General features: G+C 34.5%; 1 protein-coding gene across 6 annotated transcripts in view; it reads left to right on the forward strand.

The window, feature by feature from the left end:
* Positions 1-18,415, forward strand: part of LOC148942498 (long-chain-fatty-acid--CoA ligase ACSBG2-like) — a 265,986-nt gene that overhangs the window by 106,309 nt on the left and 141,262 nt on the right. For 3 of the 6 annotated variants that reach the window (XM_089101963.1, XM_089101966.1, XM_089101967.1), the window contains 3 exons: positions 3,144-3,318; positions 10,885-11,002; positions 13,151-13,320. In XM_089101963.1, coding sequence (XP_088958089.1) covers positions 3,144-3,318; positions 10,885-11,002; positions 13,151-13,320 — 463 coding nt within the window. Of the gene's footprint in view, positions 1-166; positions 258-3,143; positions 3,319-10,884; positions 11,003-13,150; positions 13,321-18,415 lie in introns of those variants that run through there. The other 3 variants (XM_089101965.1, XM_089101964.1, XM_089101968.1) reach the window with 3 other exon arrangements.

The raw sequence follows: 18,415 nt of genomic DNA on the forward strand, positions 1-18,415 counted from the left end.
CTACTAGCTAATTCCAAACTAGATAAAAATCTGGTTTTTTTCCACAGCCGTGACTTTTTTTTTATTACTACTGAATGATATTAAACATACGTCATGAGATTAAGAAACCGAAGGAAATGACTCAATAATTACGTTAGAAATTTGATTTTCCTATTCAGTGCTGAACTGTCGCTCTAGCACTTAATTGAAAAAAAAATATTTTCCTTTAACTTTGTGCTATCCCATGAGGAGAATAAGAATCTACTCCTGACAGAAAAGTAAGACTATTAGTTCAGTTGGTGCCATTTGACGGGAGCCTCTAGAACAGGGACACCCTTAACATCCAAGATTAATTTTCCTGTATCCACTAATTTCTAATTAGGGTTGGCAGGGCTATTGCCCCCTAGATTTTGAAAAAAAATATTTTTTAGTATTTTCCCCGCAAAAATTTTCCTTTCCCTTATATTCTGAAAAATACTTTTTTTGTATCGTCATTTAAAAAAATCCCTGTCCCCTTTCCCATACATTTTTTGAATTAGCACCCATGCATTATTCTTCTAATTCACCTGTTTTTGTCAAAGCTATCCAAAATTAATTCTGGCACACGTATTTGGCAAGGGCTATACAAATTGCTGTACTAATAATAGAGTTCTGGAAGGGTAACCTCTTGTTAGCTATTCCAGTGGATGCACCCCACACTTTACAGCCCTCGTCCGAACCTAGGAATATATTTAGGTCGGACCCTCTCAGAGAACAATAAAAATTACGTATATGTTAACCGGGTATGCTTAGAAGATAACCAGCTATGTTATGCTATGTTAGCTATGTTATGTTATGCTAGCTATGTTATGTTATGCTAACCTGTTCAAGACACAGCCGAAGGGTGCCCATCCGATACTTCACTCGCAGGGACATCAAGAGATACGGAGTCTTCCCCCTCAAAAGGCATACAGATGTATTGGAGGCGTAGACCCCCTTATAGCCGGTCACACGATGGCTTGCTCTTTGTAACGGTAGTGATTACCCCCTCGGGCAATTAATAATTTCCTGGTACTGCGTAAACTGTAGATTCTACTGAACTTAGCGTTAAATTTCTAGAAATCTCTTCATTTATGAGAATTTATTTATTTTAAATAGAAAACTAAAACAAAATTGAGTAATATTAAGAAGAATAAGATGTGCTACTATTATTATTTAATATCCATGGGAAGATATTTCACCACAAAATGTTCATTTTTGAATTTGGAGGATTTAGGCGCCAATACAGCCATGTCTATGACACGGACATTAGAGCAACAGCTCTGGTCCTTGCCATGGCAGAACCTTGATTCTCGCCCGTGTGTACAACGCTTTTGTCGCGTCTCGTGTTCTTGCAATGAATTGACTTCACTTTGGAATATGTTTATAGTTACCGATAAAAATATTACTGAATATATATTTTTGGTTTTGCAAAGTTTTTCATGTACTAACGTTTAGTATCTAACGTCTAATCTTAGGTTACAGGTTTACTGAGCCACTGGTAGTGGCTGAGCAGCGTATTGTGTTCACTTTCTGTCTAAGCTCGCGTTCAACATTGCTTATTGCAATTGGATGTAATTAATTGCAATAGCTTGTCGAATGAACGTAATTATTGTGCTCTATTGAATGTAATTTGAGCATAAAAATGAATTTTAAGAAAATAAAAAGAATCTTGCAAACCCATAGAACCATCGAAACTAACCAAAAGCATATACTAATATTGATAAATATTAACATATAATAATCGATAAATATTCCAAGAATTTTCTAGCTGTTATAATTGCAGCTTATGAAGCTCTGAAGCACAAAATGGAGCAGATCGCAATAGCTTTCAATTAGTGAACGCAATTCAATATGTGCTAGATAGACCGTAAATTAATAATTTTTGTTCGTTTTAAGGTCCAACTTTGGTCTTTACTTCCCTCAGAATTTTTTTTTTATTAATTCATGATAATATGGTATTTTCGGAGCATGTCAGCGTTGCCAACACTTCAAAATAAATTGTACCAGTTTTCTTATTAAAATTATATCGCAAGAGATTAACTTGTGCCATCTGAACAGCAGGTTTAAATTTGCCAAAGCAAAAAAGAAAATTTTCCATGAACTAAAAGTTGAACAGATATTCGAGTCAGAAAGGAGCAAGGAAAACCAAAATGTATTCAAAAATTTGTATTGTATCGCAAGGCCGGATCCAGGGGGGGGGGGGTGTTACCCGGTTTGAACCCCCCTCCCGAAATTTTTGACCGAGCCGAAAATAAGTCGAAAATTAGTAAAACCTAGGTAAAAATCAGTAAAATTAGTCGAAAACTGAGTCAAAAATTAATAAAACACCCCCCCAAAAAGTCAAAAATTAGTAAAACCCCCCCCCCCGAAAAAAATCCTGGATCCGCCCTTGTTGTACCGACAAAATTTCCAACTGTACCGCATTGTATATGGACCTCAAAATTGTACCAAAAAGGGTATTATAATACTGCTTTGACAACTTTGGTGTGTGCATTCCTTATTTTGACCCATTTCGAACCCCAAAATGTACCAACAATTTTTAACGTACCGAAAAATTTCCAACTATACCGTATTGTACCTGGACCTCAAAATTGTACAAAAAGGGTACTATTATACCGCTTTGACAACTTTGGCGTATATATTAGGGCTGTTCTTTTACTCATCTTTGTGCTAAAATCTTACACCTTTTGAAAAAGAACGCTTAGAAATCAAATCTTAGTCCTGGGATCTTGCATCTTATAGCGCTCAGAGGCAAACGTCTTTCATCATTCTGCTCTGATCAGCAGTCTAAGAACAATGATGAGTATATCATCAAAGTTCTTTCATCATCGTTCTATATGGCAGAAAAATGGCGTCTTTCATACTTTTTGCTAACATCAGTGAGCTGTAAGATCTTAGAACAAAAATGAGTTAAAAGAACGGAAATCTTTGCAGAAAGATGTGAAATCTTAGATGTAAGATCTTAGTGCAAAAGAACGGGCCTATTCTTTATTTTACCTCATTTTGACCCTTATGTGCTCTTTTGGGTAATAAAGATATTACCTGATGGATTGATTCCAAACCTGTCTTCAGCAGGATTATGCCTTGTCTCCCTGGGTTTCTACTTACACAGGTTTAAAAGTATTCATATCGTTCTTCCTTAGGTATAAATCGCTTGCTTCCCCTGGGACTGAAATTAGTCATTTGAACGACAGTGGTTTCACTACGGACACATCTCCTTCTGAATCTCGAGGGAGCTCACCTGATTTTGGTTCACCTACGATGGGTTTAGAGCAAGAACAGGCTGTTCACACGGCTACAGTAATCAACCACAAAACAGTAAGTTATCTTTTATGCACGTAATCTTTTTTTGGTACAGTTCTATTAGCTGGTACCCACGGGAGAAGTCAAGTTTGATTAATGGTAATGAAATAATACAAAATAAAATAGAAATATAATAGTTTAGAAACAAATTTGGGCTATACATTTCCACATTAGGGGGGGGGGGTGGTGGGTAAAGTATAACATATATTAAATACGTAACATAACATAACCTAGGTACCTTTTTTCCCCCTAAGCCCCGAAAAACAATAGTTTAAATATTGTAAACGCAGTGACAAACCAAAGTTTGTTAACCGTTTATCTAATGACAGATGTCCGTTTGACTGGTTTCCTTCCGCATTTCTCTATAGAGTATACAGCGTGGGTACCAGCTAATAGAACAATACATTTTTTTAAAATTAAGTTTGCATTGTGAATATTTGCAACACTCACATATTTTCAGCATCTTTTGCTTCTAAGAATATTGGAAACGTATAAGACATTGCTTAACCCCTACTTCATTCCCATTTGGTAGGAGGGGTATCTTGAAATTTGAATTTTGAGTTTTCATCTTTCTGGGAGACGGAAGTCCAAAAAAACCCTTCAAAATTTCCTACAAATAACTTCAAGGATACTTTCCCCGGGGACCTACTAAGGGGGATGGGGTAAATCCTAGTTTTTCTTGACTTTCTTATCATTTCGTATTCAATTTATCAAATACTTTTTTTTTATCAAAAAATCCTGTTTATGTTCCCCCTTCTCTTCTGAGAAACTTCACAAAATATGAAGCTGAAAACACACTTCCTGATTTCAAATGCTGTCTAGAAAACCACTTTTAACCCCCCCCCCCCCCCTTTAATTTTTTGTGTGACTATTTAAACATACAGTTGGTCTTGGTGGTAGGGGGTGTCCAAAGCTTCTCTCTCTCTAACAGCGTCACTGCATGGCAAAAACGTTTTAAAAATGTGTGACAACGTGTTTTTGAATACTGAAGAGAAGCAAACGTAGAAATGCTTGACATCTGATCTCAAGGCCGTATCCAGGGGGGGGTGGTGGTGAGTTTGAACCCCCGCCCCCCCGAAATGTCTTTTCGACTCGTAAAAACGTAACGAAAATTAATATAAACAAATTTTGATGCATTTAAAGTTTTTTGTACCCCCCCCCCTCTGGAAAAAGTCCTTTTGTAAAACACCCCCTGAAAGAAATCCTGGATACGGCCATGTCTGATCTAAATTAAATAAAAAAAACAAGTTTTTTTAACTGAAAGTAACGAACGACGTTAAAACTTAAAACGAACAAAAATTATTCCGTTTATGAAGGAGGCTGTCCCCTCCTCAACGCCTCGCTCTTTACGCTAAAGTTTTTTTATTGTTTAAAAAAAATAGAGTTGTGAGAAAGTTAAACTTTAGCGTAAAGGGCAAGGGGTTGAGGAGGGGACAGCCCCCTTCATACACGGAATAATTTCTGTTCGTTTTAAGTTTTAATGTCGTTCCTTACTTTCAGTTAAAAAAACTTATTTTTTCATTTAATTTTGAACGTTTTTGAATTAATGCAGGTTTTGATTTTGGCTCACCGTAAATGAATAATCAAAACAAAATTTGTATATTAATTTTACTTTTATTTGGTTAAATAGCTTTTTTAAACTTGTTTAATTTTATTTACGAACGTTTTATTAGTATTCAATATACGTAACTTACGAATTAACTTACGTAACGAACTTATATTAGGGGGTTGGCCCCCTAGTAAATACCTTGCTCTTTAAGCTAAAGTTCGAATTTTTTTCCAATTCTTTAAAAATGATCTCTTAATCAATCAGTTGATCAGTTGAAATCAGTTGAAAAACTTGTTGTTTTTTTATTTAATTTCTGATCTTTTTCTTTAATAATGCTGGGAAATCCGGCGCCCCCTTCATAGCAATGTCCCTTCCCCCATGAAAACTTCCTTCATGGAAAGATCCTCTCCTATAAGTTTGACTTTCTCACAACTCTATTTTTTTAAACAATAAAAAACTTTAGCGTAAAGAGCGAGGCGTTGAGGAGGGGACAGCACCTTTCATATACGGAATAATTTCTGTTCGTTTTAAGTTTTAACGTCGTTCCTTACTTTCAGTTAAAAAAAAACTTTGTTTTTTAATTTAATATAACTAAAACAGTACTTGTATGATAAAGCGACCGTAGTTTGTTCTTGATCTGTAATTAAATAAAAAAACAAGTTGTTTTAACTGAAAGTAAGGAGCGACATTAAAACTTATAACGAACAGAAATTATTCCGTATATGAAAGGGGCTGTCCCCTCCTCAACGCCGCGCTCTTTACGCTAAAGTTTTTCATTGTTAAAAAAAAAAAAATAGAGTTGTGAGAAATTCAAACTTTATCCTAAGGAGCGAGGCGTTGAGAAGAGGACTGTCCCTTTCATATATGGAATAATTTCTGTTTAAGTTTTAATGTCACTCCTTACTTTCAGTTAAAAAAAGTTGTTTTTTTTATTTAATTTTTGAGCGTTTTTGAATTAATGCAGGTTTTGATTTTGGCTCACCGTACATGAATAATTAAAACACAATTTTCATATTAATTTACTTTTATTTGGTTAAATGGCTTTCTCGAAACTTGTTTAATTTTATTTACGAACGTTTTTATTAGTAATAAATATACGTAACTTACGAATTAACTTACGTAACGAACTTCTATATTCATATATTTTTAATACGTATATTAGGGGGTTTGGCCCCTAGTCAATACCTTGCTCTTTAAGCGAAAGTTCTAATTTTGTTCCAATTCTTTAAAAATGACCGCTTAATCACAAAGGCCGTTAATTAGAATAAATAGCTCTTATGAAAGTACTAAAAAATCTTTAGCTTAAAAAGCGAGGTATTGACTAGAGGGTGAACCCAATCATATATGTAATATTTTCTGTTCGTTTAAAGTTTTGATGTTGCTGTTGTTGCAGTTGAAAAACTTGTTTTTTTTATATTTAATTTCTGATCTTTTTTTAAATAATGCTGGGAAGTCCGGCGTCCCCTTCATAGCAATGTCCCTTCCCCCATGAAAACTTCCTTCATGGAAAGATCCTCCCAAATAACCCCCAAACCCCCCCCCCACTACCAGGAGAAATCTTTCCTGAAAACGTCTGTAAACTTCCCAATAACCAATACTATATGTTAACATTGGGTAAAGTTCATAACTTTCAGCCCTCCCTCCGGGAACTTCGGGGGAGTAAGTCATCCTAAAAGAAATGCTTATTATATGTTCGAACCTGCTGAACAAAATGGCTATCTCAAAATTTTGGTCGGGTGACTTTGGGGAAAAAGAGAGCCTTGGAAGGGTCATAGTTGCCCTTCATTTTTTGGGTCACTTAAAAAAGGAACTAAAAATTTCAATTTCCAATCCAATGATTCCTCCCACGATATTCTAGGACCACTGGGTCGATACGATCACCCCTGGGGAAAAAAAAAAAAATATATATATATAAACACGCACCCGTGATGTTTCTTCTTGCAAAAAAATGCAAAATTCCACATTTATGTAGATAGGAGCTTGAAACCTCTACAGTAGGGTTCTCTGATACGCGGAATATGATGGTGTGATTTTCATTAAGGTTCTATATTTTTTAGGAGGTCTTTCCCCCTTTTTTCGAAAATCAGCCAAATTTTCTCAGGCGCTTAACTTTTGATGTGTAAGATTAAACTTGATGAAACTTATATATTTGAAATCAGCATTAAAATCTGATTCTTTTAATGTATCTATTTGTATCAAAATATCGTTTTCTAGAGTTTCGGTTACCATTGAGCCGGGTCGCTCCTTACTTACAGTTTGTTACCACGAACTGTTTGATGAAACCAGTTTTCTGTGTCCACACGGAGACAATCAGCTTAATTTGAGTGAAAAACAGCCATGATGCAGGTATATTTTAATTAAATATTTAATATACAGAGGTGGTTAGGTTTTATGTATTTAATATAATGTGTTCTGGATGGCCTGCTTTCCATAATTCTTTGCTGTAGTTTCCACAATTATGTTACTAAAGTATTATCTTTTCATCATAACTCGGTATATTTCATTATGATTAACCTAACTTCACTTCTTGAGGTTGGTCGCTATATCATACGAGTACCACTAAAACGAATATAAACGTATTTCAGAGGATTGGTGAAATACGTTTATAATAATAATAATAATGCGTAGTGTGTACTAATACACACCATTGCATAGTGTGTAATAATACGTTTATCATAATTTCTAATATGACACTTGCTATTGGGAAGAAGATAAAACGAGGATATTTCCAGCCAGTGAAGAAAAGAAGGATAAATATAAATATTTTGAAGGATATTTATAAAAGGATAAATATTTTGGTCGAGACCTCCGCTCGACCGTTCTCAGTGCACAGAAGCAAATAAAGATTTAAAAAGATGGGAATAAAAGTTGTAAGGACATAATAAAAACAAAAAGAACCTCAAAAACTAAATTACGAATTAAAGTAGGTCCTCTCCAAGCAACGGTGACAGGATATCTAAATAAAAACATCTAAATAAAAACCATGGAAAGTTATTTTATATAAAGCTTTTTAAAAACAGGTACTTGTCTATTAGCCTGACATACTCAAGCTAGGTTAGTGTGCTAGGTTAATCTTAAGTGAAGCTAACCTAGGAAGTTAAGTTAGGTTAATCATAATGAAATATACCAAAACATGATGAAAATAAAATACACCAGCTACAGCCGGATTAAAACTAACTCCGAGTATGGCTGAAAGCAAGTCAAAAAGACATCATCAAGTTAAATACCTACACACTTCGCGAAATTAAACAGATAATTCAACTATAACTGTATGATACCGTTTATCTCGCTTAGGCTAAGCTAATTACCTCCGAGTGGACACAGAAAACCGGTCAAACAGTTCGTGGTAACGAACTGTAAGTAAGGAGTGACATGGCTCAATTGTAACCGAAACTATAAAAAACGAAATTTTGATACCAATAGATACATCAAAAGAATCAAATTTTAATGCTGATTTCAAATATATAAGCTTCACCATGTTTAGTCTTACCCATCAAAAGTTACGCGCCTGAGAAAATTTGCCTAATTTTCGAAAAAAAGGGGGAAACATCTCCTAAAAGTCATAAAACCTTAATGAATCACACTATCAAATTCAGCGTATCAGAGAACCCTACTGTAGAGGTTTCAACAGAGAATTATGGAAAGCAAGCCACCCAGACCGCGTTATATGAAATACAAATACTTAACCTAACTAGCTCTATATATTTAATTAAAATATACTTGCGTAGTAGTTTATCTCACTCAGGCTAAAATAATTATAACCTAATGCAGAGAGGGAAACCAGTTTTATTCAGATCAAGAACTTGAGTGTTGTCGGGATAATAGAGAAGTATCTAAACGCTCATTCATTTCTTTTTACTCTTTACTCACTTTCGTGCCCTCACGACCGTCAAGCGGAAGTCTCGACCGGAACGTTTACAACGTTATCCTATCTGTTTTTCATTGCCTTAAAATATCCTCGTGTTTTTGCTTTACATTTTTTTTTCTCATTTTACATTGTGCAATAATAATTAATATGTTTAACGAATTATATGTTAGGAATAATTTTCCCGGAAATAGCTCCTGGCATATAAACAGAAATCAATGCAATAACTTTCAAGTCATGATCCAAAGGTCTTGCCAATTTTTGGAAAAAATTTTGGATTCTAAAGTAACTGCGTCATAATATCAATACAAAAACGCACTCGTGATTGAAGCTCGTATTTCAATAAAGAGGTTTTACTGGGATCAGATAAATAATGCCAAAGAGGTCCGAAAATGGTACATACATGGAAATTTTTTGAGGATGTGTAGGAGAGAACTTGAAAAAAGGGTAAAAATAGGCCAATTGAATTGAAAATAGAGGAAATCACAAATCAAAGAGTAATCATATCTGGGGTAAGTTCTGGGCCCAAAACTCCATTCATGTGTATGTACCTGGGTTGACAACTTAGTTTGACCGAAGTTTGCTAAAGAGCCATTTTTAGGCATCTGCTTAAAATGGGAACTTTTCTGAGGAGGGGGGGGGGAGTATTTCATCAAAGAGTTAACCAATTGATATTCAGGGAGTGTCTCGCCTGGAAATCCCCTTTCTATGATTAAAAAAAATGCAAATATTTGAATGTTTTCCAAACTTTAAAATAGCTGTGTCAAAATATTAATTTAAAATTTAGCTTGAAACCTCTCGATTTTCTATAATTTACGGACCATATGATCAACAGTGGAAAAGAACAAAACAAAAAATATCTAAAATATATAAAAACAAATGCATATCAATTACTATCCACTCACGTAAAATACGAAGTTTTGTATTTTTGTAAATTGGAGCTTGAAACTTTGATAGGGCTCTCAAACATGTTGAATTTAATGGCGTAATTTTAATGAAGCTCGGCCTTCTTTTTGGGTGCGTTTACCCCTTTCTAGAATTAAGCATACTATTTTTTGTGCTAATAACTATTCACGGGTAACTCCAAGTTCGTCGATTAAAAATGTATATCCAGAATCATCATAAAAACAGGTTCTTTTGAAGCAAATATTGTTATCAAAATTCTATATTTGAGAATTTAGATTTCTATTTAAAAAAAAAAAAAACAGTTTACTTCATTACTAAGAAGGGTTTGATGAATTACGTTACAGACAGGGCCGTATCCAGAATTTTTGTTCGGGTGGGTACAAATATCTTTACAAAACGAAATAAAAAATTTTTAACATGCATTTTTGTTACTTTTGTACGAGTTGGACATTTTTTTTTGGGGGGGGGGGTCAAACTGGGGGCCTCCCCTCATTCCTGGATACGGCCCTGGTTACAGAATCGCATTATTTTAAAATTTGAAGCTTACTTAATTCTTAAAAATTAATTTCTTGGCGGAATTATGGCATCCACTAAAAAGGAGAATAATAGTTTTTACTGCATGAGCAGTGGAGAGGGGATACTCCTGTCTGCGTCCTGATCTTTCCAAAAATCAAGATTCTTTTTGTGTTTTTTTCTAATTTGTTCCATGTCCCGTCCCCTCACAGAAATAATTTCCCAAATCCTTGCCTGGTAGGCTTCTTGTGTATTATACGCCACTTACTCAAGTTTACGCTGTGTAAAACCCATGAACAACCCGGTTTCTTTAAGCTTAGTGTGAGACAAGACAAAGACAAGTGACAGAATAGATGGGAAATATATAATTTGTGCTATATACAATATTTTCACATTAGGGGGGGGGGGGTAAAGTATAGCGGGTCTGTAAAATGTGTTAGGTACAATTATTCTGCATATTATGAAGTCAGAAATGTTTTCTAACTTCAAACTGTCCAAATGCTTTACCCACCTCTCCCCCCCCCTAATGTGCAAATACGGTATATAGCACAAATTATATATTTCCCATCTATTCTGTCACTTGTCTTTGTCTTGTTTCACACTAAGCTTAAAGAAACTAACCAGGAAACCGGTTTTTTCTCGAGTTTTACACAGCGTAAACTTGAGTGAGTGGCTTATAATGCACAAGTACCCATTGCCTTAACTTCTTTTGTTATTTATTGCTTATAATTACTTTTCTCTTTTGTAGCAAAATGGTTCGATTTATCAGATCAAGCAGATAGATAAGGATGTTATTAGAGAAAATGTTGTAGCTGAAATTGAATCTGGTTCACCGATACTGCCAAAGCCAAAAATGTACTTGAAAGGTACGTAATTTTTTTCAAAGTATATTATAATAATTTATTTTATATATACATTTTTCATTTTTTTATTCTTCAGTTAAACAATTGTTTGTATAGTGAAAGATGAGCAATATGGGCAAAGAAATGTTTTCCCGAGGGGAGCAAGATTTTGTTTTGGAGAAGGGGAGAACTTAAAAATGCAAAAGCGGGTTAATTATATAATATATATATATATATATATATATATATATATATATATATATATATATATATGTATATATTAAATAAAAAAAACAAGTTTTTTTAACTGAAAGTAAGGAACGACGTTAAAACTTAAAACGAACAGAAATTATTCCGTATATGAAGGGGGCTGTCCCCTCCTCAACGCCTCGCTCTTTACGCTAAAGTTTTTTTATTGTTTAAAAAAATAGAGTTGTGAGAAAGTCAAACTTTAGCGTAAAGAGCGAGGCGTTGAGGAGGGGACAGCCCCTTTCATATACGGAATAATTTCTGTTCGTTTTAAGTTTTAACGTCGTTCCTTACTTTCAGTTAAAAAAACTTGTTTTTTTTATTTAATTTTTGAACGTGTTTGAATTAATGCAGGTTTTGATTTTGGCTCACCGTACAGGAATAATTAAAACAAAATTTGCATATTATATTTGGTTAAATGGCTTTCTCGAAACTTGTTTAATTTTATTTACGAACGTTTTTATTAGTAATAAATATACGTAACTTAGAATTAACTTACGTAACGAACTTCTATATTCATAAATTTTTAACACGTATATTAGGGGGTTCGCCCCCTAGTCAATACCCTGCTCTTTAAACTATAGTTCGAATTTTTTTTCCAGTTCTTTAAAAATGACCTCTTAATCACAATCAGTTGATCAGTTGAAAAACTTGTTTTTTTTATTTAATTCCTGATCTTTTTCTTTAATAATGATGGGAAATCCGGCGGCCCCTTCATCGCCATGTCCCGTCCCCCATGCCCACGGCCGGCATGGACAGATCCTTCCATATAGCCCCCGACCCTCTCCTTCCCCCACCTACCAGAAAAAATCTCCTCTGAAAAAGTCTGTATACTTCCCAATAACCAATACTATATGTTAACATTGAGTAAAGTTCATAACTTTCAGCCCTCCCCCTGGGGACTTTGGGGGATCAAGTCATCCTAAAAGAAATTTTTATCATATTTTCGACCATGCTGAACAAAATGGCTATCTCAAAATTTTGATCGGGTGACTTTGGGAAAAAAATGAGCGTGGGAGGGGGCCTAGTTGCCCTCCATTTTTTTTTTTAACTTAAAATGGTAAATTTAACTTTTATTTTCCATTCAACTTCGCCATCCAACTTTTTTATTGTACAAAGGGGTCTATGATTTAACCCATGGTAAAAAAAAAAAAAAACAAAACACACAAACAAACAAACAAATAACAACCCATCCGTGATATTTATTATGGCAAAAAAAGCAAAAAACAACATTTTTTTTGATGGGAGCTTGAAACCACTACCGTAGGGTTCTCTGATACGCTGAATATGATGGTGTGATTTTCATTAAGGTTCTATAACTTTTAGGGGTCTTTCCCCCTTTTTTTGAAAATCAGCCAAATTTTCTCAGGCGCGTAACTTTTGATGGGTAGCACTAAACTTGATGAAAGTTATATATTTGAAATCAGCATTGAAATCTGATTTTTTTGATATATCTATTGGTATCAAAGACCCGTTTTCTAGAGTTTCGGTTACTATTGAGCGGGGTCGCTCCTTACTTACAGTTCGTTACCACGAACTGTTTGATATATAGATATATATATATATATATATATATATATATATATATATATATATATATATATATATATATATATATATATATATATATATATATATATATATATATATATATTCTGAGTTTAACTGTCATTTCACTTGTTAATACATCAGAGTTTTGTAAGATCTTTTATAGTTGTAACCACTATCAGAATATTCTTTTCCATTTCTGTGCTGTAAGCAAAAACTACTGATGTACAATGGTGATTTAATTTCAATTTTGATTGGAGGGGGAGAGGGGGGAAAATGCCAGAAATATTTTTCAGCAATACAGCAATACCGACTGATAAAACCTATAATTGAGCAAGACTTGCTATACTTTACCTAATAAACCATTTTTTTAAGGTCCAGATCAAATGATTCCAGCCGAAAATTTCAAGACTTCAGAAGCTTCTGGAGCTGTCAAACTGAAAATTGGAGAACGTGGTGTTGAATCTATTCCCCCAATATCTGTTCCAACACTTTTAGCAAGGGCAGTTGAGAGGTACACTGATAGAGTGGCGCTTGCTGTTAAGGTATGTACTCTTATTCGGAAGATGCTAGTTTTTCTGCTTATTTCCTCGGAGGTACACAAGGAAGGAGGAAGGTTCTTTAAACATGGGCCCTCGGGCCCCCCAAGATTTTTTCTGGTGCCCCCATTCCTTTTTTGCTTTTTTACTCTTTTTTAAATAAGCTTGTCAATTTGGTCAATTATTGGCACCCTTGTAAAAATTGCCCCCCACCCCCCCAAGATTTTGCTCTAGATCCGCCGTCGCCCATTGTTACTATCACTATAACGTATGTCCTTTTTCCTTTACTTCTGTAACTTAGCTTGTTTTCAAAGTATATTTTTATAACGCCTTTAAATTACTCAAGCACTATAACTTACCTCCAGTTCAACGAATCGGATTTAAGGTGCGATTGCCAAATGTTTAGTGCCAGAAATTGAGTGTCAAGTATTTTTACTATGATTTTTGGCTGAGCTAATCAGGAAAACAAATAAGCATTTGACTTTAGTAAATATAATTTCGGAACGGATATTGGAGGAGTAATGCCAGAATTAGAAAGGATTTAAGCAATAAAATCTAGGATTTATTCATCTTCCGCTTCAAAAGTACGATAGACTTGTTATCAAGAATAAGTTCCCTAAACCTGAGAAATATAAAAAGGTATTTGAACTTTTTACGAAAATAACAATATTTACGAATCTACTTTATTTAATAATGTTAAACGTGATAAATGAATTCCGGAGGTAGGCTGGTATCGATTTGGAGGAGGGGGCACTTCGACAGTGGACGCATTCTTCGAAGACATTAGTGAAAAGGTGAATCGGATGGACATTCTCAAGAAATACTGGAGAAAAACAAAAATCCTAAGACTTCGGGGACTGAACCCGAGCCAGTACGTGCATCCCTCTGAATAGAAATAGAAGCAAGTTGATTACATCTTTTATATTGAATTCCATAAAAAGAAAGTTTTTTCTACTGAAAGTTAGGAGCAACATTGCAACATAAAACGGGAAGAATTTACTCCGTATATGGCGAGGGGCTGCCCCTCCCCTCAGCCCCTCACTCGTTACGCCTAGGTTTTTTGCGCTTTAAAAAAGGTTCTTATTCTAATTAAACGGACCTTTTGTTCCAGAAGTGATTCTTAAGAAATTTTGACGAGCAGTAAAACTTTAGCGTAAAGAGTAAGGTATCGAGGAGGGGGAAACCCCTTCATATACAGAATAATTTCTGTTCGTTTTAATGTTCCTCTTTACTTTCAGTTGAAAAATCATACTTCTTTTTAATTTCTGATCGTTTTTCAAATAATTCCGGTAAATCATGAAAAATTATCTCCCTTCACGGGAAGATCCTCCGTGGAAAGTTCCTCTCAAATAGGTAAACAATGGGTAAATTTTTTAACTTACATCCCTTTCTCTAGGGTCTGTTGAGGGTCAGGTTATCCCCAAAGGCATACTTATTGAACTTTCCAATTATGTTGAACAAAATGGATATCTCAAAATTTTTATCGGACGACTTTGGAAGAAAATGGGAGTGGGAGTAAGGTTAGCTACCCTCCAATCTTTTCGGTCACTTAAAAAGGGCACTAGAGCTTTTGATTTCCGATCAAATGGCCCCTTTCTCTGTTTCTTAGAGCTTCGGTTTCTCTTGAGCCGCGTCGCTTCTTACTGACAGTTCGTTACCATGATCGGTTTGAAAAAACCTAATGGAAGAAAATATCTTTTATATCAAGGAAGAAAAAGTAAAACGAAACTAATTAGGAAACAGCAACCCTCGTGAATTAAGCAAATATCGATTAAAACAAATATTAAGCTTAATAATTAAGGGATGCTGGGATATACGGTGACAAGGCCAGCCAGCTGGGGAGTTAGCAGACTTTAAGTAATATATATATATATATATATATATATATATATATATATATATATATATATATATATATATATATATATATATATATATATATATATATATATATATATATATATATATATATATATATATATATATATATATTGTTGCGCGAACGCGCAGCAGATGGTTGAATTTGTGTTTTTTTTAGTGTTTGCTCTTGAAAGATAACGCTTCCCGTTACTGTAGCCTTATGCCGGAGCCACATCCTAGTCACACCTGTTGATAAACCAGTCAAAATTTATCCTTGATCTAAATGTCACACTTGAACTACATGAGTGGAAAATTAAAATGGCAAGAGTTTGAATTATAGTTATAAACATATTAAATATGTTGAAACATATTAGTATAAACATAACTTATTTGAAACATATTAGTATAATACAAATCTGTTCCAAGTTTTCTCTATTAATGCTATGTCTTAAATATCACTCTCATTGGTCAATCATAAGTAGCGCACTTGAAAGTTGAACATGATTCTACTCTCCAAATTATGCAGGGGATATATTATTTGAACTGTAGTCGTACATATTTTATTTTGTCATCAATCGTGGCTATGACATGCCACGAGCATGAAACAAAGCTGCAAAAATGTGAGCAATACAAATATGTAATTTAGTGTAAATTACGTTTTGCAGATATATTCCGCGTCCAATAGAGCTTATCGCAATTATTTACAATAGCCTATTGCATCAGCTTAATTATTATGCTCTATTGAATATGGTTTGAAGAAAGAAAATAAATTTGAACCCAGTAGTAGATGCCTTTGGAACAAACAAAAACAAACAAACAAAACAAAAACATTGTTAGTTTTTCCTCATAGACATATTTACCAAGAATTTTCTAACTATAAAAGGACGTATTATAATTAAAGGCAATTATAAAAAAATAATAATTGCAATAGATCGCAGCAAGCGCTTTGGGACACCATCGAGCTTCAAAGAGGTGCCGATTTCTAGAAGTCACAACCACCAGGTGGTGCATGTCAAGCATGGTAGTGACTGTGCCATACGTGGTGGAACTGTGCAGAAAACATGGCACCACCATGTGCCATATGGCACATGGTGGCATATATATGCCACTATATATATATATATATATATATATATATATATATATATATATATATATATATATATATGCCACCATATGGCACATATGCCATATAGCATATGTGCCACTTGAAGAGATATGCTTCAAGTGGAGGAAATTGGGTGACCCCTTGGACACAATTCAATAATTATTATTTCTTATTGGACGTCAAAGATAGCATATATTAATCGTAATAATCACTATTGAATGCGGGGGTAACTATCAGTAGCAAAAACAAATTGTAACTTGCGCAGTTGAGATTCTATTAGGGGTCAATCGCCAAAAATTAGAGGCTTCATTGAATAGAGAAATTTACCTCGCTCTTTTGATTCTTAATTAAATTAGTCGGTTGTAAAAATATCAACGAATAGACAGCTTAAAGCTGAGTCTTGAGATCAAAATATTTGGCAAAGTTTCGCTTCTTTGAAAATGATACTAAAAAGTGTGGATTCCTTTTTAACTTTACTCTCTCCCAACGAAACTACCACTTTACTGATTGTGTGGCGTTCGTCGGAAGCAATTTCACTTTTTAAATCCGTTTACGCCCAAACGTTCTAAATCTGAGCCAATATGCATTACTTCACAATAACCCATCCTCCTTTGGTGCACGTTTCTCTCGGTGCACCTTACTGATTTTGCCTGATGAACGACAAAATTGTAAATCTACATTCTGTAGATGTAGATTATGACAAATGTAGATTCTGTTTACATATTACAAAAATGTGAATAACTTACAGTTTTCACATCATTTTGAAGTTTATAGCGAAACTTTTTTTCCATTGAAAAAAAATTTTGCTTTTTTTCCTTGCTTTAGAAAACGTTGGTATTAGTGCTTTTAGTTGAGTCCAACGGTAAGCAACGGAAAGCAAAGTTAAGTAGGACAAATTTCTTCAGACATACAAATAATCGGTGGCCGGCGTTTACCCCCCTCCCCCCGGAAAATACCCCCCCCGGAAAATACCCCCCCCCCCGTGAAAAATAAGGCTTTACAAATTTGAGTTTTATTTTTTTAATTCCGTATGGGGAAAGAATTTTGGTACTTGTGTATTATACGCTATTCACTCGAGTTTACGCTGTGTGAAATTCAAGAACACACCGGTTTTTTCGTTAGTTTCTTCGTTACTTTAGAAATAAATTTGGCTATAGATTTGCACTTTAGGGGGGGGGGGGGTCAAGTATAGCGGGTATGCATGCAAAATGTCTTTGGTACAATTATTCTGCATATTAGATAGATAGATAAATAAGTGTATTTTAAAGCCAAATATACGGCCATGAACACAGTAAAATAATAACATGAAAGGCACAATGAAAGGCACAAATAACATAAACTTTGATCAGCGATCATCATAAAATACTTCAATGAAACACTACATTAACCTAATAATAGTACTTAATACTTGAAAAATTTTTCATTAAAAAAAAAACACTTGGAAAGAAACACTTTAACACTTGACACTTGGAAAAAACACTTAACACTTGACACTTGGAAAAATTTTACATTTAACACTTGAAGAAAACACTTAAATGAAGCATTACCAACTATCTATTCGAAGGATAGCCAAACCTTCTTAAACTTTTTGATGCCATATGTTTTAGCTTAATTTTGATGATTGTTCGCCTATATTTTTTTCCTTCTTCAATTTTTTTTTAACTTGGCACCCGCTACTGCCAAAAATTGCAGAAGTTCATTGTATGGAAGTCTTTTCGACACAAATGGATTTGTGCTTTTTTTTCTAAATTTTTAATATACTTCTGGTATCTTAAAAAATTTTCAAATTTAGAAACCTTATTTTCCACACGGGGGGGGGGGGGGGTATTTTCCGCGATGGTAGTTTCCAAGAAGGGGGTATTTTCCGTGGGGGGTTACTTTCCATGGCGGGGGGGGGGGATATTTTTGTGGGGGGCATGTTCTGGGGGGATTTTCCGGGGTTAAACAACCCCCCCCCATTCACTATATTCATTTATTTTATTTTACTGTGTTCATGGCCATATATTTGGCTTTAAAATACACTTATTTATCTATCTATCTACTACGCAGAATAATTGTACCAAACACATTTTGCATGCAGACCCGCTACACTTTACCCCCCCCTATCCTAATGTATAGATCTATAGCCCAAAT

This window comes from Artemia sp. Qi Xiang Cuo, chromosome 16, assembly GCF_049724085.1.
Source record: "Artemia sp. Qi Xiang Cuo chromosome 16, ASM4972408v1, whole genome shotgun sequence".
NCBI classification, from domain to species: Eukaryota; Metazoa; Arthropoda; class Branchiopoda; order Anostraca; family Artemiidae; genus Artemia; species Artemia sp. Qi Xiang Cuo.